General features: G+C 33.8%; 1 protein-coding gene and 1 long non-coding RNA gene across 5 annotated transcripts in view; one reads left to right on the top strand and one right to left on the bottom strand.

The window, feature by feature from the left end:
* LOC143229328 (uncharacterized) lies at positions 1 to 26,321 on the top strand. 3 transcript variants are annotated; one of them, XR_013015797.1, is made up of 4 exons: positions 1 to 252; positions 16,664 to 17,170; positions 22,657 to 22,722; positions 25,953 to 26,321. It is a non-coding gene; the product is annotated as an uncharacterized LOC143229328 (long non-coding RNA). The 3 variants fall into 3 exon arrangements; XR_013015798.1 differs by having other exon boundaries at positions 16,664 to 17,175; XR_013015796.1 differs by having other exon boundaries at positions 16,664 to 17,181.
* LOC143229327 (uncharacterized) overlaps positions 3,598 to 26,322 on the bottom strand; it is a 93,915-nt gene continuing 71,190 nt past the window's right edge. For both annotated transcript variants that reach the window (XM_076461508.1, XM_076461509.1), the window contains 8 exons: positions 19,789 to 19,927; positions 16,554 to 16,977; positions 14,050 to 14,129; positions 12,200 to 12,502; positions 11,596 to 11,619; positions 10,298 to 10,333; positions 8,824 to 8,961; positions 3,598 to 4,587 (listed from right to left, as the gene is read on the bottom strand). In XM_076461508.1, the coding sequence (XP_076317623.1) occupies positions 4,568 to 4,587; positions 8,824 to 8,961; positions 10,298 to 10,333; positions 11,596 to 11,619; positions 12,200 to 12,502; positions 14,050 to 14,129; positions 16,554 to 16,977; positions 19,789 to 19,927 (1,164 nt within the window). In that variant the 3' untranslated portion in view covers positions 3,598 to 4,567. The remainder of the gene's footprint in view (positions 4,588 to 8,823; positions 8,962 to 10,297; positions 10,334 to 11,595; positions 11,620 to 12,199; positions 12,503 to 14,049; positions 14,130 to 16,553; positions 16,978 to 19,788; positions 19,928 to 26,322) is intronic.

Here is a 26,322-nt window from a genome sequence, read left to right as displayed (position 1 = left end):
ATGCTTCGGTATTTTCGGTGCGGGTTGTGTACGTGTGTCGGGATTGGTTGTCTTTTGTTTAAGTTGTTTTTTCTGACTACGAGTCTGCACTAGCGTGAAGCCTTTCGTCGTCAGAAAGAGCTTCGTCTTGTTCTGAATTTGTGTGTTGTGGAATATCCAGGGTGGGGTTTGAGATACTTAAACTACTAGTTATTGGCTTGTCATTATCTAATACTGTAGGCTTATTAGCTACACTATCATCAGAAGTTGAAGGTAAAATATCCTTAACAAGTTTTCTTTTATTTTTCTAGTTCTTACAGTAGTATCTTTAGCAGGAGTTAGTTTGGCTTTTAGTTCTTTTCAGCAATAAACATCAGTGATTTTAATTTTACATTATCATCTACTATATGGCCACCATCACTAGACTTACTTTTGGTCCCTGTTGTACACGGACTTGTTACCTCTATATTAGACGCTATAGCGTTCTCCACGGTGTCTGACCGCTCCGACTCCCTGGCCTGCATGACGCCTCGCTGTTTAACTAAGTGGAACTTGCAGTCTCGGGCTACTTCTTAAGGTAATAAGGTCTTCTGTCTCTGTAACTGCTAGCGTGCAACTCGAGGTAAATAGTAGGAACTCGAAGAATATGAAACTAAAATAAGTTGTAGAGCATGTAGAATTTGCGAGCCTTCAGAGGTGTAACTTGTCTCGTCCCTCTCCAAGCGCAGAATATCCATTGACTAACGCTGATAAAGTTCAGGTTTGGTTTGAATTTCGCGCAAAGATACATGAGGGCTATCTGTACTAGCCGTTCCTAATGTAGCAGTGTAAGACTAGAGGGAAGGCAGGTAGTCATTACCACCCACCCCAACTCTTGGATTACTCTTTTACCAACGAATAGTGGGATTGACCGTCACATTATAACGTCCCCACGACTGAAAGGGCGAGCATGTTCAGTGTGATGGGGATTCAAACCTGTGATCCTCGGATTACGAGTCGAATGCCTTAACCACCTGGCCATGCTGGGCCTAAAGTTCAAGAAACTACAGTTTCTGTTATGTTTCTCCAGTTACAAAAAAAATAATTCATAATACAGTTCGAAACAGACAGATTTCTAAACAGTTTTATAATCCTTACAATCCGCTTTTCTTGAACAGTAAATTGACAAGAGGAAATTCTGGAGTAAAGATATGCACAGTTCTTGAAACTTGTGAGGAGTGTCTCTGTCTCTTTAATTAATTCTTCCAATCAACTAACTTCTGAGATTTTTAAGCATTCAGTTGGATTATAATCTTAATAATCTAACTTATTCCTAACATCCATAAAATTATTAACCTTCAAAGATATCTCGTGTTTTCCAAGTTAGCTAATTCTGAATTACATAATTAATTACTCTTTGATAAAAAGTCTGTTTTTTGTGTACTATTAATCGATACATGGAAAAGTAAACATTTGTCTTTTGTCATATTAAATATAAGTTTTGCGAAACGAAAAGACAGTTACGTAAGTTCTAAATACTTTATTTCGATTTAAGCTACTGGTACATGATTATTTCTGGTATGTATGGCTTATTTATATCCAGTTTTAAAAATCTAGAATATTTTACAATGAGTGATATTTTGATATTTACGCTTACTGAATGATTTAAGACTTAACGGTAAGAATAAAGCTAAAGAACAATCTAAAAACATAATCTCTCTCCATACATATGTGTTTTTGTGTGTTTATACAAAAACAGGCCAAAAGCTTGTAACTTAAAAAAAACATTATAAATCTACCCGTCTCCATCTCAACATATGACTTTTTAACACAAATCGTAAGTTTAGTGTTTTTACTTTCAGAAAAGTAAAGTTTATTACCAACGTTTCAACTTTACCGTCAGTCTGAAACTGGTGTCATCACGTAGATAAAGATGTGAGTGTAACTGACGTCATCAGGCGTAACTGATGTCATTAAACAATCAGAAGTGTGACTATAACGGCATGAACTAGAACTGATATCATGAGATAATCAAGAGATTTGGTTATAAAATTTAGTTCCATTGAACTAGAGAAATAAACCGGGTATACAATTGGACAAATATATAAAATGTGTTCCACTCCATGTTAATTTTTTTGTTAGAGATACTCGACATTTAATATAATTTTTGTGTTAGATTGTAACTGCCTGATCTACTATGCCTAAGAACAACACGTGCTAATAAGAACGGTTACTGGAAGAGAAGGCATCAGCTTTAAGATTAACAATTATGTAAGCACCCTTAAGTGAAAGTACGATATTTCAACAAATGTATTAATACAGCTATTAGGCTATAGCACAGATTTTCATAAATGTTTAATTTTCAGATCGAGGAAATCAAAGAGCAAATTCATTTTGAAAAGTAATAGAAACAAAATTATGGTTTTGTAACTATTACAGTATAATGTAACGATTGTATATATTGTAACTATATTTGTTACTATTATAGTAACAATGATAGATATTTTACATCATTTCTTCGGCTACTGTAAATATTTGGGCGATGATGTAACTAGCATCAAAATTAGTGTTTTCCTTAACTATTAAATATTTGTTTCAAAATACGTAACAATTAATATATATATATATATTACAACTGGAAATTCAAAAGAAATTCTAATGACATTTTTAGTTTTATAATTTCTAAACATTTCTCTTTACATCTACCCTCCTTCAGTGAGGCCTGGCATGGCCAAGCGCGTAAGGCGTGCGACTCGTAATCCTCGGGTCGCGGGTTCGCGCCCGAGTCCCCCCTAAACATGCTCGCCCTCCCAGTCGTGGGGGCGTATAATGTGACGGTCAATCCCACTATTCGTTGGTAAAAGAGTAGCCCAAGAGTTGGCGGTGGGTGGTGATGACTAGCTGCCTTTCCTCTAGTCTTACACTGCTAAATTAGGGACGGCTAGCAGAGATAGCCCTCGAGTAGCTTTTGTGCGAAATTCCAAAACAAACAAGCAAACAAACCTTCGTCAGTGAGCTCTTTTATCATATTATAATTGACGAAAGTCTTTCAATACCTTTTTCCTATTTAAAATTTCTATATTAATAATGTAACGTTTTACAATGAGCAATATTTTACTTCATATTTTTTTCGGTGGACGACAATAAATTACAATTTTCAGAACAGTTAAAATACTCTAGCAGTTTCCTCTAAATACATATTGTATCATCATACTCGTAACAGGTAGGAAATGCCATTTATTTAATGACTTTTCTTACCGGATATATTTAAATTTTTAGTGCATTGAATTCAAATAGTTGGAAATTCAATTCTAACATTAATATTCAAAAATCAATGCTTACATACTCCAACATTACACATATCTTCTTCTAAATTTGAAGAAAATAACAACGATAATAAATTTTTTTTGTTTGTTTTGGAATTTCGCACAAAGATACTCGAGGGCTATCTGTGCTAGCCGTTCCTAATGTAGCAGTATAAGACTAGAGGGAAGGCAGCTAGTCATCACCACCCACCGCCAACTCTTGGGCTACTCTTTTACCAACGAATAGTGGGATTGACCGTCACATTATACGCCCCCACGACTGGGAGGGCGAGCATGTTTAGGGGGACTCGGGCGCGAACCCGCGACCCGAGGATTACGAGTCGCACGCCTTACGCGCTCGGCCAACGATAATAAAACTGAATGATTTAGAATTACAATTGATTTAAGTAAATAAACTTACCACTGTCCTCGGTTAATAAATATTGTATAAATTTATAACAGTGATTGATATTAAGATCTGCAACCTATTAACAGATTTTTGCTTTGCATTTCCACTATAATTTTATCCTTTCTCCACTCTCCTTTTAAGGGAGAGAAAAAAAAAGAAAAAGGTTTTTAATGTAATTTTCGTTTAAAACGATTTATAAGTTATTAATAACGAGTTTTACTTTTTTTTTTTTTTGTTAAGCCTATATAATAGTGAAACTATTGCCAAGTGCAAGTTAAAAATAGTTTTAACAATACTGATTTTATTTTGGATATTAAAAATGTGGATATTAGGATGACGTCATATAATCACAAACGAGTAAATTTAAACTGATTTTTTGGAACTGTGCGTCTGAATTGAGTAGTGTGCATTACAAATATATCAGCTATTACATAATTACAACTATATTAAAGGACATGGATCAATCTAATCCAGTGTTTCCCAACGTGGGCGATACCACCCCTAGTGGGCGCTTTTCAAATTCAGAGTGCAGTAATCTCTGAGGGATGGCAAGAAGCGGACAGGAAGTTTTGAGTATTTCAAAGTAATATTTGTCGAAATTAAACCATAAGATTGGACTATTATTGCCTCACAATTTTCATTTAATAAGATATTTTAATGGTCTAAAAATATACTAGAAGGGAGCGTCAGCGCTCCTTGTTCGCTGAAGGGGCGCTGCGGCGATAAAGGTTGGGAAACACTGATCTAATCTAACAAGAATCGTTAAAGTTATGGGGTAAGTAAGACTGCTAACTGTTTGGCTTATTTCTCATCTTTTACGTGCAAAGAATAACGTATCTCCATGTGCAAACTGTTGCTTCTTACGATGAGAGGGAAAGATACAGGATGAGCAGGGTCAGATCTTCCACGGTGCACCTATTAAAAAAAAAAACTGTTTTTCAGAAAATGGAACGTTAGATATATAAGCACACGTTCAAACAATTCTACAGGATGTATCAAAAGTCAACTGAGTACAAATAATTACTCTGCTTCTTTTCAGCTCTATGAGTGGAAAATTGCTCATGGAGCACATTGTTTTGAATTTGTTTGTTTGTTAAATTTCGCGAAAAGCTGCACGAGGACTTCCTGAACTAGCCGTCCTTTATTTTAAAATGATATATTATAGGGAAGATAGCTAGTCAACAGTACCATCACGAACTCGTAGGTTTCATTTGTTAGACAAGGTTTGATCATTACTCATCTGGCACATTTAAGGGTCCACATAAGAGAAAGTAATTTGGTGGTGGTGGGATACGAACCACGGAACTTCAGATTCACAGTCTAGCAAGGTAATCACAGAACCATATTAAACTAGTATTACTAACAATATCGAAATAGTGTTATTGATCATATTAAGATAATGTTGTTGACAATATTGAGGTGGTGTTATCGACCATACTGAGATAATGTTACCAAGAATATTGAGGTGGTGTTATTGACCGTATTGAGACAATGTTAATGTGTATAGTGATTAGAATCAGAAAAAATAACAAATCACAAATTGTATTTATTACTTACTTCAGTAAATTTAGCTCTTATAGTTAAGTGAGAACGAATATTCGATGGTAAATGTTACAATATTGTTCGTTTCATTCGAAGAGCAAAGTTGCAAAATAGTCTACTTTCGTAATGTACACCGCAGGAATCGAATCATTAATTTTCGCGTTACTGCCAGTTACAAGAGGGAATACAGAAGCAACGTCAAAATCTTGTTTATAGTTCTTATTATATTTGGTTTCAACTGGTTTCGTTGTTCAAGCTTTAAGTATCAACTGTGTTATTTAAACAGAAAATAATTAAATTTCTGAATAAACTACTTTCAACACATTTACATATAAACATTATACGAAATACCTCGTTTTCTTTACAACTGAAATCGAGATAATTCACTCATTTACCTATCAGATGGTCAAAAAGTGAAATTCTGTCGAATATGCATCCAAAAATAATAATACTTAGTTGATGAATAATGACCATTCATTTAATTTTAGATTGATGTATTAAACACCAGTTTTTACTTCTAACAGAGAAAAAAGTTAAACGAGCACATAAAATAAAATAAAAAATATGAAAATTTGAGAAGTGTTTATATTCAATTTCAATCTTGAATTTTTCTTATACAAAGGTTTAGAACGTTTCATCAAAACGGTTTTAGAACCTCACTACTACGTCGTTGCAGTTTGTGCCCATGTGGATATGATCTTATTTGAGACTGAGAATTTGAACAATAGCCAATCAGCGTAGTTTCCATTATAAACACCTCCATCGTAAGGTGTCCCTTCGTAGCTCAGCAAGTTTGAAGGTTTATAACGTTAAAAGTCTTGTTTCGACAACCGTTTTGAGCACTGCACATACCGTCCATTGTATAGCTTCATGTTTATCAATAAAACAAACAAATTTATCAGAATATCGTAAGAATGTCATGGTCAAAGCACACCACAGTTCCCCATTTGCTTTTCTATACTCTATCTAGTCTATGAGAACGATAGTTTCCTAGTGTCTATTTGAGCAGGTTTTTTTCGCAGAGAAATCTGTAGACACCACATTTGTCTGCTTGACTGGTACGTCTTCGTATGGAATATCATGTTTCATTCTCCACTGGATAAACAAAGATTAAAAAGATATGTTGTGGAAGCAACTTGTGTACACGTGACTTGTGGCACTTTTTCAAATGTAGGTTTTTCTTGATCAAGTTCTTATTTGTTGCATAGGGCACATGTATAGCTTTTATCACCGACCTTTGTTTTCGTGTCTTCTCATTTGTTACAAAATGCCACATTCGACTCATCCTGGCTATGGTATGACTTGTTGCAGGTCTTCTTTTGGATGGTCTTTGTGTTCCAAGTTGATTCATCTTCTTCTAATTTCAATCTCATCAAGTTCAAGAAATGTCCTCTTAAATCTCAGTTTAGAAATAATTTTTATGATCTGAATGTATGAATATATTGCATCAGAAAGGACTGTTTGATACCCTTCCTAAAAAAAAGATTAGTTTTCGATGGCATCACACGAAACGCGAAACAGTGTCAGAATATAGGTTCGATGCATTCTCTTTCACCGCGATTTTATATCGGCTATGGTTGTCACGTGGCTTACTTATTTGCATATATACAAAATCATTATAATATAACGTATTCAATCCTGTGTAACATGTTACAGTCAAACACTGCAAGAGTAAAAGAAGTTAACTGAGGTTTATTTTTTAGAGCTAGTTAAAACTCTCGTGTTTTTATTATACAAGCAGCACTGCATGAATATAAACATTTTTAAATTCTTGTTAGTGTTTCAACATATACTTAGAATAGTCTAAGAGGTAGTTGCTAGTGGTTGATATTTACTGACTACCTTCCCTCTAGTCTGTCAGTTTAAAATTAGGGACAGCTCGCTTTGTGTAGGTTTACGCAAATATGTAAATCAGAGAACATCCTACAGTACAATTCACAATGTAAACAGAAACATATAACAAAACCACACTTCTTTTTACCGCGATATTACAATGGCATACAATTCATATACCAGAGGCGCGTATAGGTAATACACATACTGATAAATACCTTGACTATAGGTGAACCACACAAACAGTGTAAAGAAGGGTGCCATAGGCTGTCTTATTTCCAGAATGAACCAGGTTTGTAACATAGAAAATGTTAAGAAGAAGGAAGACAAATCACCACAACTACCCTTAACGATGGTTATCTGGAAAACTTGGTAAAGAAGATAAACGCCAAGAATAAATAAGGTGAAAATGACAGACAGTCATATTTCTCTACGTTAGGGGTATAGTTAGAACAGTATTAAAAATGAAACACAACACAATAAGTTAGTTTACATTAAAATACTTAAGGACCCAATGAGAAGAAAAACACCACTTATAACATTATTTGTAAATGAGGATTCTAACACATTTAAGAAAGGCCATCAAAGGTCAGAATTCAGAATCATAATATACATACAAGACTCTTGTAATATCAATCTATCTGCAATAGTATATCATGCCAGAGAAGACCATACAATAAAATGGTTTAATATTAAAATAATAGGATATGAACCACACACTATGAAAAGAAAGATAAAAAAGCCTTCTTCATCCACATAACTGTTAACACACTAATTCACCCTTTTACAGAAGTAAGGAAAACCTAATTATCCCTTGAACTGAACAGTTGGGTGTTTCAATCTTCAACGGAAGATACCCAAACTGAATGTACAAGACTTTCTACCAAGAAGGCCCTGGAACATATATCTAATACTAACAATACCTAAATATATCCTTTACAGACGTCACCATATTAGCTGGGGAAACGCTGGATAAAAACTTAGATGATCGTATAGATTAACACCCATAATAATGGTACACTAATTACTTTGGGCTCCTGTGTATGTATAGTGGAATTGAATCCCAAACTTCAATGTTGTAAATCTATAAACATACCGTATCCCACGGAGAGCATATTGAGTGCTCTTGTGAGATGTTAATATTTTTAGACGTCCTGCAGACAGTTGAAGTACATAAATGCGTTCTTGAAATGCTTTAAAACACGCAATACAAGAGTGAAGTGCACTGTTTAGTTTTAATGCATACGTTTTTACATACCACTAATAACCTAAAAACTTTAAATAAAACATATGCCCGTTACAGGTGATTATTTGTTATTATTCAGCAGACTAACTGATTATTTGTTTATTTCGTTTTCTCATCAAAACGTGAAGAAAAAAACAACATAAAAGCCTAACCTATAATTTGGTTTAATATTTCCACTGTAGCGGACTAGTTTTAGTTTTGCTGAATTCACAACGCATGAGTTGTTAACCATAAATATATTAAACCTCTGTTATCTTTAATTCACTGGAATTCACGTTTAGGTCAGGAAAGAAATTCACAAATGAATAGCTAAGTGTATTGTTGAAATTCAGTACTGCAGTGAGGTAAGTCTACTGATGGCGCTATGCTTACCGCTAGGTAGGACTTGAAGAAGGTATAAAACGAACTGTCATCTTCAGCTTTATTCCAAGGTAATACATTTCTAAGATTTTGTTTCTGCTAAAACAAAAGTCAGAAGAGGATAGTCACGTTGTTTCCCCTTCAAAGATATAAAGTGGAACAATACTTACGATAGCAAACTTTCTTGTGCGACGGTCCATCAATACGTAGACACCGTGTACCACAGTAGGCCGACAGACCACAATCCATACACTTAATACGAGCGGATTTCTCGCAGTTAGGTTCAGTACACTTCCCCATTGGTCCATCTAAATTTGAATCCATGTATTAGGATTGCTATTCTAATGAACATCATCGTTTATAAGACTGATGGTTTCTAATGTTTATATAATATTCTAAGTTGTTCTAGGATTAAAAACCATAATTTTGCATAAAATTAGTATGACAAGGTGCGCTGTATATTATCTTTAAAAATTTCAATTTATTAAGAAATACAGCACAAATTGATATTACTTGTTTAAATTACTATGTTAACCGAACAGAGTAATCTAAAATTTTAACTGTTAACTTAAGTTGCAGGTTAAAAAATATATTTACACTACATGGATATATTGTGATAGAAAAAACAAAAAAATCAAATTATCCCCTTTTTCAAAAACGAAAATGTGCAGCTAACAACATGTAGGTTCTCAAAAAGACTTAAAAACAAGACAGAAAGAAAAAAATACACATAGAACGAACTGTGAAATGATAGAGAATTAACATCGGGGTCTTACCAGCGCACAAAAAAAATAATTCCTAGCTAATCAACACAGTAATAAGTTGGAACAATAAAACCCAAAGGGCGGGCGATCGCCAGTGGGTTAAGGTGTGCGACTCGTAATCTGAGGGTCGCGGGATCGCATCCCCTTCGCACCAAACGTGCTCTCCTTTTCAGCCGTAGGGGCGTTATAATGTAACGGTCAACCCCCTATTCGTTGGTAAAACTCTAGCCCAAGAGTTGGCGGTGGGTGGTGATGACTAGCTGCCTTCCCTCTAGTCATACACTGCTCAATTAGGGACGGCTAGCGCAGATAGCCTTTGATTAGCTTTGCGCGAAATTCAAAAACAAACCAAAAGGAAAATACTCCATACTAAACAAATGTTAAGTTCAGCTGTTGTTTAGTATAGTTTCGTTTAACTTTTTTGTGTAATTAAGAATATGTTTAAAATAGTTTAAAAGTTCAGTTGTGAATATAAATTTTAGTCATAAAAGCAACGGTAAAATGAGGATTTACTTTTTTTCTAACTTCTTTTTCAACCTAATTCCTCTCAAAGTTTCTAGTGAAGTCAAACATATGCCATTATTTAAAATAATCCACTATCTCTCTCCTAAGGTTGTCAAGTATTAGATAAGTAGTGAGTAATGTAACACATTGTTTAGTTTTATTTTTAAGAATGATTTATGTCTGTATATTTGATATAAAACAATTATGAAATATGGAAAGGAAAATTTTTAAACCTTTTCCGAGTTTATTGCAGCTCTTAGAAAACGGAATATCTAAATTCGCTAAAATTTGTTATTACATTTTTCAATGAAACAAAAAAATTGTAAACATTAAATTGAACAAAACATACAAGTTGTTAAACAAAATGTAAACTTACAATATCGCTGAGTCTTTGCTTTTTTGGCGGCTTTTTCTGAAATACCAAAAACACATTGAAAACTGTTAATAATATAAAACATGCGCAACATTTGTTAACAATATATAAATGTTAAAAGTGATTCAACAATAAAAAACAAAAAGCAAGAGGAAAGACTGTCCAATAATAATATATATTAAGTGACAAAAATAACTGGTGAAAGTACATAAGACTTAGAAAAAATGTTTCGTTTTGGATTATCCAACTAACCTTATGTAAAATGACCGACTCTACAGTTTTTAAACATTTCTCCCCCCCTCAAAATCATATCCCACCCGACCTTAATGATTAATTATGTTATTTTCATTAAATTACTACATCAATATTCTACCATGTTTTTAATAAGAAAAACAAAGAATAAGATAAAAGCAACATATGTAATAAGACATTAGTATCAGTCCTACTATATTTCTAAACACTACATTCTTTATATAGTTCCTTAGCGATTTTCAAGCCACACTATATTTGCCGTATTTATTGCCGAAGAAACGATTCACTCAGTCCAGATCTGTTCAGGCAATCGAGGATACAATAAATACATTAGTGCTCGGAAGACTTTATAAAAGCAATTTCATACAACAACAGTTATCGTGTGTATATCTTTTACAAGCCGGAAAAGAATGTTTACTATTATACTTGGCATAATACATTAGTATTAGGCCTATTACATCATTAACCACAACACACAAATGTAGTGTGATTGGAATAGTGTTATTATAAATTCTTTAACCTCCTTTAAATTTGCAAGGAAACACTAAACATTGTAGATATTTAACATTAACTTCTGATCAGAGTAAACTACCTGTGTAAATCACAACTATACGTCGATTTGGTAATGAGTATAGCTAATTAAATATACTGTTCTTATAAATATCAGAAAGCATTATTTCATCAGTTAGATATGCTCTATTTTACTGATGGTTTCGACTGTAATCCTAATAATATTATATGAGATTTGGCCAGCTTAGGAGATTTAACCTACTCGTAAACCCATATACTAAGCTAAGAACGCAAATTAATCTTTATAATAAAAATATAACATTAAAAATAAGTGCATTAAACTTTCAAACCAACACTATTATTGAAGTAATATTAAAGAAAGTATACAATACACTTCACTTAAGAAACATAAATATTAGTTGTTAGCTTCATCACACATATGCTATGCGAGATGTGTGTTATTTACACACCAGAGTAAACAGAGAACTAGGTAGTGTATAAATACGATAGAATTACAAAAACTAAGTGAAACTAATTACCTTTCTTCTCTTTCCTCAGCTCATCTGGAACAAACAAATCAGAATGTTATTCATAAATATACCAGTACTAACCTTTAGTATTCCAGAAATTGTTTAATCTCGAAGTCTAACTTATTATAGCTGCTAATGTGCGGCTATGTAATCTGAAGAACTGAATAATACCAATTACTCTTTTTTCTTCACCTATCCTGTGTATAGGTTTTTTTCACAGTGACTAAAAAGCACGTTCATATCAACTATACATTTGAATATTTATACTTTACAAATACCACAATGCTTTCTTGGTCTATTATTTAAACAGTGTAAAAGGACCTTTAATTAATTATATTGAAATGAAGTTGATAAAGTGAGAACACAAAATATTTCCACTATCAGTGGTGAATGTGTGTTTTCTGTTTTGAAATACGTCATTTTCATTAGTAAAAACGATAACACGGAGAGTTCTAATATTTACAAGCTGTGTGTGTGTGTGTGTGTAGACTAATATCATAATCTATTGGTCCCGAAATTTATTTAATAGGTCGCTGGTCTTAAGAAGCCAGCCTTTCCTTTCGAGCTTTAATAATTATTATTACATTAATACCAAACGTAAAGCTTGAATTACCTTCGGAAACTAAACGGATGTTTATTCCATGCGATGGGTAAATTCTGTCGACTAGCAAAGCTCCTTCTTGGAATGTAATCTCTCGGAAACTCTCATTCACGAAATTAAACTTATTCTGGATTACATCTTGTACAGAGGGCGTTGCTTGAGCTGCTAAATAGTTGCGTACTTGTGTCAAGGTCACCGGATTATTATGTGGTAACCATACATGACCTATGCACTCCCGTGATCCATCTTCGTCAAGCATCAGGTAGACCAGATATTTCTTCTTATTCTGTTGTACTTCTATTATGTCATCTAGATCTTGAAAAGATTACAGAAGTGAATGCATGTAAGTGCGCTTGTTGAAATTAAGTATGATATATAATTACAGCGGCCTGGCACGGCCTAGCGCGTTAAGGCGTGCGCTTCGTAATCTGAGGGTCGCGGGTTCGCGCCCGAGTCGCGCCAAAACATGCTCGCCCTCCCAGCCATGGGGGCGTTATAATGTGACGGTCAATCCCACTATTCGTTGGTAAAAGAGTAGCCCAAGAGTTGGCGGTGGGTGGTGATGACTAGCTGCCTTCCCTCTAGTCTTACACTGCTAAATTAGGGACGGCTAGCACAGATAGCCCTCGAGTTGCTTTGTGCGAAATTCCAAAACAAACAAACAAAAATATAATTACAGAATTAATCATGAGTTATTTCATTTCTTACAACTGTATCGAGCGCAAGATAGTTTTCGACCAGCTTTACGCAAAATTCAAAATAGAAACAAAGAATCTAATTGATAAAATAATGAAATGCTGACAGAACAAAACTTTAAGATACACAACAATCCCTCTTTAGGTTTTATTTCTACTCTAGTTCGTTTTGTTAAAGTTTGGTTTTGATTTTGCTCAAAGCTACACGAAGACATCTGCGCTAACAGTCTCTAATTTAGAGGAAAGGCAGCTAGTCATCATTACACATCGCCACCTCTTGGACTGCTTTTCACCAAGGAATAGTGGGAGTGACCGTCAGACAATAACGCCTGTGTGGCTGAACGGACGAGCCTGTTTAGTGGGATGGGAATTCAAACCCACGGGCTTCAGATTGCGGTTTAAGCGCCGTAACCATATGGTCATGCTAGGCAATCTTTTTGTTAATATGTGGAAAACATTTGTGATTTCATGAGCAACAAAAGTTCAAGTTACAATGTGCATATCAACGAACATAGGAGACAGATGTCACAACCGTCCCCTACGCTCAGGGTAGATAAAATTAGTTGTATTTATTGTAAAACCAATAAACTATTATACTTATTTGTAGCTATAGTCAAATATTTATCTTATATACACTAACAAAAGAAGTGCGATATCGACACTCGCAAACTAACAGAACTTTTGGCTTTCAATAGCAGTTGAACTAATGATTTACTGATGGAGAAAATTTATTTACTTTCTTTAGAGATGAATACTTGCGTACCTTATATAATTTTGTTTATAAAACAACAGATAGCGCAACAAGTTTTAGAATGATCACGGAAAGAAATACGCTGTAACAAGTACATTTCTGTGAATTTGATATAAATAAATATTTGTCATGCGGTGCACTGGTGAATTAATTTAAGAAACGAAAAGAACCAAATACAATTATTTAGTCGGGAAATAAAGGTTTATAAGAAATCGAAATACGTTCTATCTGAAAACGATTTTTTTTCTCGAAAGAGAATAAAAACGTTTAATAGTAATATTTATTAATCCGTGTGATGCATACATTCAAAGCGGTTTTGCTTTTCGTACCTGTAGCTTTGCTAACATATAAAAATCTAGTGAGACAGCATTCGATGGACAAAATCTGGTATAGCTTAAGCTGGAAAACATACTTACCATCTTCGTGGTCGCTGATTTCGCTTTTTTCTATAGTACCAGGAAGAACTGGTAGGTCGACATCATCAAGGGAGTAGCTCCTGGAAACGTGAATAAAATAATCAAAAACTGCTCGCGGTGACAACGTGTATCTCATATCGAACTTTTCAGTATTTCACTTGTTACAAAATTAAACATAAATTTATACAATTATGATTCATGAATCCTCATATAAAAGAATGTTCACAGTGGTTGTCTACCCACTTTTACTTCAGAACACATAGCAAAGGATAAATTTTTAGCGGTTGACTTGTTAATTTCTTGTTTCATTGAATTCGCCTTTGCTTTTCGTTAGAAATGTTCCGTTTACTGAGAACTCTTTGGTGATTTAATAAAAGTGTTATCTTAAAATGCATTACACACATAAGATCTGTAAATTTCGAGAAACATATGTTGTATTTGTTGTTAGAGAAGCTTATATTCTACTCCGATACATTTCATTCAGAAGAAATAGGGAGATCCTTGAAAAGGACTCAATTTATCTGATGACATAATCTTTAAAACTGTAATTTAACTATTAAACACACTAATCAAAGTTTATGTTTAGTCCAGTTGAGTTGAATCAGTAGTAGTCAACATTTCACTGCATCGATTATAGAAAAACCAAACACTAAATATTTCTCCTCGACATAATAGGTAAAAAGAAAATATCAGTGACAGCTACTAGTGGATATATTAGTTATCTTTATATTTTTTCATGTGGTTTTAAACCATCTTAAATGAGCTTAAAGTGAGCCAGTAGACATTAATCCTGGACCGTCGTCACAGTAACAGTCAAGAGTGTTTCATGTGCACTGAGATATTCATCTGGATTCACTAAACTCAGGAGAATTATAAAACCTTGTGGAGTGAACACGTTAATTTGACTTTGCCAACTTCTCAAGAACTGTATGTACATCAGAAGCTTCTATCAAGTCATGTAATTCATAAAATCACAGCGCTCTTTTAGTATTACATCTATATGTAACTACATCTGAAGATGTATCAATATATATAGGCGTGATCCGATGGATAGCGTACCTGGACGGTGAGCCCCGACATTTAACCGTTCACAGCACATTAACTAGAACTTTGCTTTGCACTTTGCAATTGTGTAAATTATAAGATTAACAGGCAAAACTAGCTAACTGGTCTGACAACAGTGGTCCAAGAGTTGGAGATAGGTGTTGTCGACTAGTTGTCTTTCTTCTACACTATCACTTTTAAATAAGAAGAAAAACAAATAAATAAGACACATCAGTGAGACAACGTGTTCAATATCCCCAGTACAGACACGCTGATTCGACACACCATCTATTCCTGTAAGCGTTTTCCAAGTCCCTCAATGAGTCAGCGGGTGAGTTTCGCGACTTACAATGCTAAAATCCAGGGTTCGATTTCCCGGGGTAGACAGAACGTAGATAGTTCATTATAAACGTACTTCTTTCTAAAAATAAAGTAACATTTCAGACGTCATGTTCAACATGAAATTTTCCATAGTTTGGGCACACCTTTGTGTAAATTACTGGTTAGCTTGCGTATAAATATAAGAAGTAAAGAAGGTTATTTATGCGTTAAGTTTTCATGATTTGTATCTCACGGTAACTTTAAAGCATTTATTATACAAAACTTAATATAATATTTAGTCTCTTGTTCCTTTGTTTTTGACTAAATTTTAGCATTGTTTTTCACCATTATGGTATAACCAAAGTATTTTCTTAGTATGCAAGTACCATGTACCTTCCTTTCCTTATATATACACATTATAACCATAAATGTTTAAGCCAAAATAAACATATTAAAATTAAACAAAATACGCTGCATGTTTTAAAAAAGATCCTAGGGTACAAGCAACAACGTGGGATTATAAAACTTATCCTAGGTTTTGGAGGTGACTGAAGAAGCAGGACCCACATTGCGGTGAGGATACACCGTCTAACAGTCTTAACCTCCAATTCCCTAGTTTCACTTAAGAAGACTAGAAATTAGGAGAGCGAGATGTGGGTGCTCAAGCCAACAACGTCCCACATCTATATCACTCTTCACTGCCTGCAGACAGTTGTGGGAAGGTGACTGCTCTCTCAAGTTAAAATAAGAATAAGAAAAAGATAAACATAAAAAGATGAAAAATAAGTAAACAAAAAAACGAAAATAAAAATAAGGTACTATGAGTTCGTAAGTAAGATGAAATTTGATTTTGTTTATTTATTTAACTTCATTTAAATGTAATTATTTAATTTCATCTTACTTACTCCCAAATCGTAGTACCTTACTTTCCTTATTTATTATTTTATTTTTATTTTCATTTTAGTTAGTACATAGCAAGTACTAATCGACATTTTAATAAGAACTTACTAATAATTACTGCATAATAAGTATTTATCAATATTTAACAACCAGTTACGAATGCTTAGTGCATAATAGTACCCATTAGTGTTTACCGATGAACAGCGTAAAACAAGTATTCACAGATAACAAGTACATACCGACTGCTGTTTCTAGAATAACTAGGATTGTCAGTTCTGAAGTCATCAGTTTCTTCAATTGTTTCTTGAATCAGGTCGTCAAGGTTTTCTTCCTCTTCTTCTTTCTCTAGTTGCTGTTGTGATTCGACTTCTGGAATGGTTGCTGGAGAATTGGGAGGATGACTGTTTTGCAAATTCGGATCTAATCGTGAAGGATCGTCACAATAACATTCAGGAGTGTTGCACGTGCAGCGAGGATCTACTCTAGATGTAGGTCTACTCCCAAATGGAATGGAATAATTATCGACGTCATTACGGAACGAAGGCCTTCTATTTGATGAAGCGTAAGTCTGCTGAATTGGAGAACCTCCAGATTTTCCACTATACATTGGATCAGGTTCTCCGAGAAAACTATTTTCGATTATATCGGAGTTTCGAGAAGTACCTAAACATTTTAGAATATTTCAATTTTTAGTAAAAAATAATTATAATACACCTTATGAATAATGGAACCACAGTGTTAAGTTGAACAGTGAATATAAATGACTGAAGCTATAACTACTACCAACAAGAACTCCGTTTTGCAACTTCAGGCAATACAGAGCAGAAAACCAATGCATAGTCGTCTTTGAACAAGGGTATTGTATGTGTATGGAGTTTTTTCTTCCTCTTCTAGTTGCTGTTACTGTTCTACTTTTATTTTATTTAAGCTTTAGCACTATGTCTTATTTCATATTTCTTACATAAAATTAATTAAAATTATATCTTTGTCCATCAGGGTTAATACGACATATTATTAATCGATTAAAGTACACCCTTAATTATAATAAAAAAGAAGAAATCATATGGCCTATGTCAAACAGTATCCTCACATAATCTCCACCAATGCATTTTGTATATGCAAACAACTAGTTTTATACTTATATGTGTATTATAGGGAAAGAATGAAGGGACCTAATAAAGTAGCCATTATAATCAATGGTTATTTAAGATAAATTTATATTTAGAAATATACATAACTTATACTGTTAAATCTGCATTGCAAACTTCCTGCTTATTCACTAAATTGTAAAAGATTCTCGAGTGTAAGAATTAACAATATATATCTGTACGTAAACAATGGAGTATCGTCTATATTGTTGTGCAGGCTGAATTTTTAAGAAACTCTCCTCACACCTATAAATGTCACCAACGCAACGCGCCAAATGACAGTATATATTATTGGTTTGCTATTGGAAGTTATAACGGGATTAATATGGAACTTCATATATTTGATCAGGAAAGTTTATATATTTTGAGCATTACAAAACCATTTTAAATTCGCGGAATTACATCGGATATTAATATTTTAAATAAGACATTATATAACTTCAGCGGTGAATTAATCGATGTGTGATCAGCGAAGACTTGTACTTACATCAACTTGAAAATAATTAATTCATCGTGAACCTTCGATAAAACATCAAGGAAGTTCCAGCCCAGAAAGAAGACTCAATATTGTTTGTAATCTTTACAACTTTTCTATATAGATCATTATTTGTAATAACCGTTATTTTCAATTGTATTACTGTTTGTGTATTAACATATATATATATATATTGTGTTAAAAAAAGAAAATTGTATGTATCAATCCTGTTGGTAAGTATCATAAATTGGATACAAATAGTCATTTATTTAAGTTCTAAGACTAAATTATAATTTAACTTTGTTTTAGGCTATTTTAAATTGTAACATGTAACACCAGTAAGTTTAAACACATAAAACTCTTCCAATATTTAGTTGTTACATATCATAAAACTCCAGTAAAACATTATATTTATGGCGCTGTGCCTATTCAACTTAGCTTTATAATGTTCTATGTCTTACCTGAAGTTATACATGAAGACTAAATTCACGAAATAAATTAATAGTCTTGGACTGATTTGGCTGCCATATGACTGTTTTTATAACACTTTTTGCACTGTTAATAATTTTATTGACTTTTTCTTGTCTGTTTTTTTGGTTGTTTTAATAACATTTCACGTTATTTGTTGAGGCTTTCGGTAAGTGTTATGAAGCTAGGCGTGAGAAACATCAGTTAGGATTGAGAGAGGGGAGAAAGTATTCGACTTTTATAAGTCTCCAAAGGATTAAGCATTTATTTCACTATAAGTAATTAGAAGATTAATGGATAGATCAGATGTCTTTTTTGTTTTGTCAATGTGGAGATTACGGAACCCTCGAAAATTATGAAATGTTGTAATTCTAACTGTGTAAGGACATTAAGGAAAGAGACTTGCTGATGTGCAATTTAAGAAAGGAATATAAAACGCAGACATTCAACAGAAGATTTAAAAGAGGTATTAAACAAATAAAAGACGAAAGAATAAGTAATAGCCTGCCAATAAGAAACAAAACTATGTATTCTTGACTATGGCAAAAAATGGCAATTTGTTATATATATATTAGCATGAGTCAATTCTGATAGAAACAAGTACTATCTTAATAAATTTAAAGGGAAGGTGAAGTGCAAGCATAGCAAAATCATAATAAAATTGTGTTAGAAGCGGTCTACAGCAGTCAGGTCTGTTTTACATCTACGACATATATAATAATGTTTGTATTTTATTTTAAATTCTGAAACAAAATTCAGACAAAGTTTTAAGTATTCATAGCTTAATAACAGAATAGACTTATTTTTGTATTACCATTTTTGTCACTCTTTGGTAATACTTATCATATTTTATTTTGTTTAAAGTTTGTTTGTTTTGCATTTCGTACAAAGCTACACGAGGGCTATCTGCGCTAACCGTCCCTAATTTAGCAGTGTAAGACTAGAGGGAAGGTAGCTAGTCATCATCACCCACCGCCAACTCTTGGGCTAGTCTTTTACCAACGAATAGCGGGATTGACCGCACATTACAACGCCCTCATGGCTGAAAGAACGAGCATGTTTGGTATGATGGGGATTCGAGCCCACGACCCTTGGATTACTAGTTGAGTGCCTTAACCACCTGGCCATGCCACGCCCACAATGATAGGAAGTGATAGGTATTAAGAGAAAATATTGTAGCGCTCATTGGTGACAAAAAAAAAAGTGTGCCAGCAAGCACCATATCTAAGAAAAACAAAAGACAACGATGACCAAATGACCGTTCTTACAACGTCGTAGACAGTAGGTCTAAATGGACAAATATAGTTACAAAAATTGGAACTTAAAGACTACTGCAAAACGCACAAATCGAGTCATCTTTATGGTTTATTCAATACTACTTACTTTTTCTTTTGTTGCAGTAACAGTAGATCAAGAAAATGATGAACAAGAAAACCAATGCACAGTTTATAGCAATAGCAGCTATCCAAGCCGGCGGTAAGCCTTCACTGGCAACGTTGTTATTACTTGTCAACTTCATGGGCTAAAAACAAAACACGAAAATATAAAAACAAAGTAGGTAATTGTAAATAGAATCAGTCTCCACCCATGATGTTTCTTAATACCTGTTTGAGAAATATTTCTCATTTCAGAAGTTGAGTACAGTAACAAAAATGTGGAAGTTATTGGTTTCCTAACCATATGTAACCTCTTGTCGTTTTCTTCCTGTTTGTCAACCGTATAGTAATAGATGCCTATCCCTATACATTATTATATAATTAATTTCAGTAGTTTATCAACAGTAATTAACAATTTAACCTAAATATCACATATCATTTTTCCTTATAGCTAGTCTTTCAACAATAATTAAAAGATTCATTTACATATGAGAACAGTTATTTCAATATTTATTGTGATGCTCAAGCCATACACGATATATAAGTTTTATTTATATATAAGAAAACAAACATCATTGCATACTTTGAATAATATGCTTGTGTTTAACCCTGGAGAAACGTTTTAACATTTCTAACACACTCTTGCAGAAAACTGACTTTAAATAGGCTAATTCTTGTATTATAACAGAATCTAAAGGAAAATACCCTAGTTTAGGTTTGCTGAATGTAGTGTAATAAAATTAGTTATTCTGTAGGCGTAAGTTTGTTTTTGGATTGATAAGGAAATACAGGAGAGCGTTGAATGCACAAACGGGTTTTAACTTCGGAAACAAACAATTTTTTTATTCATTTAAAAACAACGCAACTTCAATTCTGACATGAATTGCAATTAATTCTAGAAATATCTGTAACAACACGCATGTCAGTCGTTCTTGTTCATCAGCATGTTGTTATTCCTAATCTATATGGGCGCAGAATTCAACTGAGTTAGACAAGGAACAGACAAAACTGCTCACAAACAATGACGAAACGGAAACTTATCTTTCAAGTAAGTAAGAATGTCAAAATAATTCATTTGAAGCATAAAGTAAATATAGACTTCTAATACTTTATAACCCAAAATAAATTTCCGTTTAAAAATTCTTGAGCAGTTACATAATTAACTTTAAAAAAGTTTGAAGGTTACGATATATGCGTATATGTCAACTAATAATTATGTTTTCCAACATACATCTCTGTTTATTCTTGGAGCTAATTGTTTCAATTAACGCTGTTTCCGTGTATAAATTATTTTTCCACTTGGGAGGGGATGCAACAAATCAACGGTGAAATTAACCTAAATATTTTAATAAATTGGTCAATAAAACTAATCAAATGTAATAATATTTAGAGATATTTTATTTTTATTAAATGATACAAAACGAATTTACTACATATAAAAGCTGAAACGTAGTATTTGATCAACAAGGCTAGATTCCCCCTTGTCTACACCTCTGGTTCTATAATTGTAATGTTACTTCCAATATTGTTGGGAAATACTGTTTTGCCAACGATGTTTTCACATAAAAAATTGTGTTATTTGTTTTTTTCTTGTTTTGTTTTGCATTTTCCTATCAGTTTCTCCAGAATAATTCATGCCCCACTCTAAGCAAGTATCTGGTAATCTATGCTATTATTGGTATACATGTTTCAAGTACCTTTTTCTACCATAGATTGTTACCCGATCATACAATGATTAACAGATACTCGAAGACCCTTTGTAACGTTGTTACTAATATATCAATAATCAGAAATTGTTAAATTTGAATCAGTTTTCTTGTTGTTGTTGTTGATAATAGAAACGAATGTTATTCGATAAAACATTGAAGCTCGGTTGAGAAGAGATATTGATATCATAATTACGAGGAAGCTTATGTTTTTCTGTGTAGAAATTGTAAAAAAAAACTTTATTCACTTACTCAGATAAACGATTGTTGATTATGGCACAATCTTGGTTATTTTTTACTTTCTTGTTCACACTAGTTTTCTGTATTAGGGATCTGGTGTATATTAATATAAATATGAAAGTTTCTATTCAGTAATATAACTTTGACAATAACGAGTTGTCACTTCGTTATAATCGTTTGATCGGATGAAAGTTGTATGTTGGTTACAATGACATATCATTACTTTGAACTGTGTTCAGTTGTGTATGTTTTTGACTCAGATGTCACTGTTTGAAGGTGCTAACGCGGTGAGTATATTTGACCTTACTTAATATTATCGATCGTTTTATGTTGGATAGTGTGAATTGTAAATAAAGGTGGTAAGATTTCGTGAGCTGTATAGTTCATCATCTTTTACTTTAAATGTGTCAAGAAAGGACAGTTCGCTAACATCTTTTGAGTGTTCCAAATTAAGCTAAATGACAGATTAGACAGCATTCAGTAATTTTAATTTATTTAGGTTCCAACGACTATGACGCCAAACACGTTATATATATATATTGTACCAGTGAAGGGTTTCACAGTCAAAGTAGTGCAAAAGTGGCAGTCATCCGGTTTACCATTACTTTCACTTGCTGACAAATATAAATCTTAAACTTGGAGGTGTTATTTGTTAGAACAAAATTGCACACATTCAACAATAGTCTCTAATTTCATAAAGGTAATTTAATTCACTCAATAAAGTAGGCCTTCCTCTTAAAAGCATAAGGTTACTTTAGTATTTTCTTTTGTAGGTGCTGAGTAATGAACACAAATAACATCAACCATAGTCAATGGTATATACATATATTAACAGTCGTACAACATTTAAAGGTCGAAACCTATTCGTTGAAAATGATATTTATTGAGTGTATCTGAAGGTGACTAATTTATATTTCTACTCTCTATAGCTTCCCTGTGGCAAAGGGGTACGTCTACAGACAAGCAGCGGATGAAACCAGTTTTCGATACCCGTGGTGGGTAGAACGCAGATTGCCTTTTGTGTTTAATTCCACACAATCAATCTGCTTCTGTAATTTCACATACCTCATTTATTAAATTTTTATATTCAGCTGTTTTATTTAACTCAGGTCTTCATCTATATTTATAGTTTCTTTGGAATTTGTCTTTAAACTGGGTCATATTCAAAATACAAAAAGGATACTCTGACCTAAATAGTTGCTTAATGTAAAAATAAAAGAAATTATATAAGTCTAAGGTTACTGGTAAAATCCCATCAAGTTACTGGTACGTTTTGTTTTTTTTATTTACTGCTGTTAATTTATCAAATACGGATTGTAAGTTGGAGTCTTTTGAAACTAGAATTTTCTACATCTATCTTTTGTCTGCTGAGAATAGACAAAAACGTCTATAGCTCTTGTTGGCTTGGGCAGTGAACAAAACATAGATTTAAATGCTCTGGATTGATATTTGTAATACACAAATTAAGACATATATAAAATATATACGTAGTATTGTATTTCTACAATGAATATTATAGTTATTGATGTAAATGTTTCCCTTTCTACATGTTTACGAATAATGTGCAAATATATATATATATATATATCATGCAAAAAAATACCAAGCTTTCAACAATCTGAACTGTGACACAATATTGTGATAAGTCATTTGAACATCCAAAACCGATGTATTCTAGGTTCTAACACTATTCCAATAAATTAGACGTAATTGGCATTTCTGTATCTAATAGTAAATAGTTAAATTTTGCTTTGATTAATAACTTTTTCCAGTTCAATAATTATATATATCACCAAGGAAAAGCGAGCCATTATAGTCGTAGTTTTTACAGTTTTATTCACGTAACTTTGATTGTAGATCCCTGCCATTTCCGTATGAAAAAATAAGTAAAAAAATTTGTTCCAACTTTCGGGAAAGATAAGGAGTGTTTAGCATTATGGTCTTGAACACTACTGATCTCGTTACTTTAAAACACACCATAGTCTTGACAGTTTACCGTAAACACTGCTAATCTTGTTACTTTAAAACACACTATAGTTTTGACAGTCTACTGTAAACATTGATAATCTGGTTACTTTAAAACACACCATAGTCTTGATAATCTACCATAAACACAGCTAATGTGGTTGCGTTAGAACACACCACTTACTGTAGTTTCTTGAAACATCAGTGACGATTAGGGATTGTAAGCTATGTGTTTCAGTTTAAATAGCAACAATATGTGTCTCATACTATATTTAAGTACAACTCATATCATATAAATAGTGTAAAACGATCGCTAATACTAGCTAAATTGAACTAGTTTGATTCCATATGCAACACTCCGAAGACTGAAGTTCAACATTTTCTGGACTTCATGTCACTTCATGAAGTGACTACTATTCTCACCACTTCATAGTTAACTCCAACAAATCAAAAGTCAAGGATGTCACCAAAGAAAGAATAAAGTGGTCGAAAGTGGGTTGAGGGTACACAGCGACCGAGAAGAAACAGAGTTTGGGTTTCTAGGTGTTAATTTTGCGTAAAAACAAAGATAAATAACGTGAATTGTTTGTTTGTTTTTTGAATTTCGCACAAAGTTACTCGAGGGCTCTCTGTGCTAGTCGTCCTTAATTTAGCAGTGTAAGACTAGAGGGAAGGGAGCTAGTCATCACCACCCACCGCCAACTCTTGGGCTACTCTTTTACCAACGAATAGTGGGATTGATCGTCACATTATAACGTCACGACGGCTGAAAGGGTTCTGCTTCTGTAATAGGAATGCAAACCCTCGACCCTCAGATTACGAGTCGCACGGCTTAACACGAAATAACGTGAAGCGCGCGTAACGGAAGTTACGTAAATAATCGTGAAGCACTTGCATTTCATACCTTCTTAATTAAACGCTGTTTTAGAAAAATGAGGCCGTGTTTACAGTGAGAGTGTCAATTGATGATAAGAAAAAAAATGCTCAGAATAAATGTACGCGATTTTTACAAGACGCGCGCATTTTTAAACAGTTGTCGTTTGGTGTATTAAAAAAAAAAAAGTTTGTGCTCACGACGTTCTCGAATGTACCCCTTCCCCATCTTTTCATTATTAGATTTGTGCAAAACACACGAAAAATGAAATCGATGTTGCCAGGGGAAATATCCGATGACTGAAAGAAAACTAATGTAGATTTTTGTTTCTTTGTTTTAAATTTCCTGCAAAGCTACATGACAGATATCTGCGCTAGCCGTCCTTAATGTTTAAGCAATAGACAAGAGGGAAGGCAGCTAATCAACACCACTCACGGCCAACACTTTGTCTACTGTTTATTAATTAATAGTGAAATTGATCATCACATATATAACGTTCCCCATGGTTTAAAGGATGCGCCATACTGTAGGGAACATAATGTAAACCTCTTCCATTACAGTTTTCGCCAGCATGTGAAGTGAGGCGTGTATGTCTAGCAGTGAAATCTCCTACTGTTAAATCCATAAGAGTGTCGTCAGACAGTTCAAGCAGAAATCTTCAGTCTTCAGCATGATGGATAATGAGTAGGACAGAAGTCCACTGGTAACAGCAGTGAAGCAATTTTCTTCTACCTGGGAGAGGCCCGGCATGGCCAAGCGTGTTAAGGCGTTCGACTCGTAATCTGAGGGTCGCGGGTTCGCATCCCCGTCGCGCCAAACATGCTCGCCCTCTCAGCCGTGGGGGCGTTATAATGTTACGGTCAATCCCACTATTCGTTGGTAAAAGAGTAGCCCAAGAGTTGGCGGTGGGTGGTGATGATTAGCTGTCTTCCCTCTAGTCTTACACTGTTACATTAGGGACGGCTAGCACAGATAGCCCTCGAGTAGCTTTGTGCAAAATTCAAAAAACAAAACAAAAAAAAAACAATCTCCCTGTGATGGTCTCCAAGCGCTCAACTCTTGTCCACTTTATGAGTTGAAACGCAAGAACCTTGTGTAGCTTTGCACTAAATTCTGTAACAAACAAACAAAAGTGAAACATTGATAATTTGATGTTAATAATTGTAGCGGATTTACCGTTATACGTTTATTTTAGTACCTACGCTTGTTTCATTATAGCTTTCGTTTTTGCCTGTAACTTATAATGTTGGCTGTATATTGAGCCATCCCGTCTGTTTTCGAAATTTATAGAATATTCTTGAAAGTAAAAATCAGCAATATTTATTTTATAAAAACGCTAGCATGTTCGAAGTTTGGTGAAAGTTCCAAAAATTTTCCTTAAACTAGACAAACCGACGCACCGAGAAGAATATAACTGGACAGCTACAATCAATGTGCTACAGGCCTCGGAAGCTATAATTGTGATTAATACGTATTAATCAGGAAACTACAGAACTGGACCAGGTACGTTTGTAAATGTTGAACATTACGAACCATTCAACTTCAGAGAATCAACTTCATACATTAGTATTTAACTTCGAACGTCTACGTATCTACGAAGACATTAAATATCTTCGCCGGAAAAAATCAGCTTATATCCAGTATGAGGTTAGCTAAGAAAATACATCGTTAGCTTAGGCAAGGTGTAACGAAATCAACTCAGAATTAATTTACTCGTCGTAGACCTGGATCGTCGATAAAATGTTCAGTTCTATAC

The sequence above is a fragment of the Tachypleus tridentatus genome, chromosome 10 (assembly GCF_004210375.1).
Source record: "Tachypleus tridentatus isolate NWPU-2018 chromosome 10, ASM421037v1, whole genome shotgun sequence".
In the NCBI taxonomy this organism is placed as follows: Eukaryota; Metazoa; Arthropoda; class Merostomata; order Xiphosura; family Limulidae; genus Tachypleus; species Tachypleus tridentatus.
The sequence above is the reverse complement of the archived record's forward strand: the minus strand, read 5'-3'. Positions and strand labels throughout refer to the sequence as shown.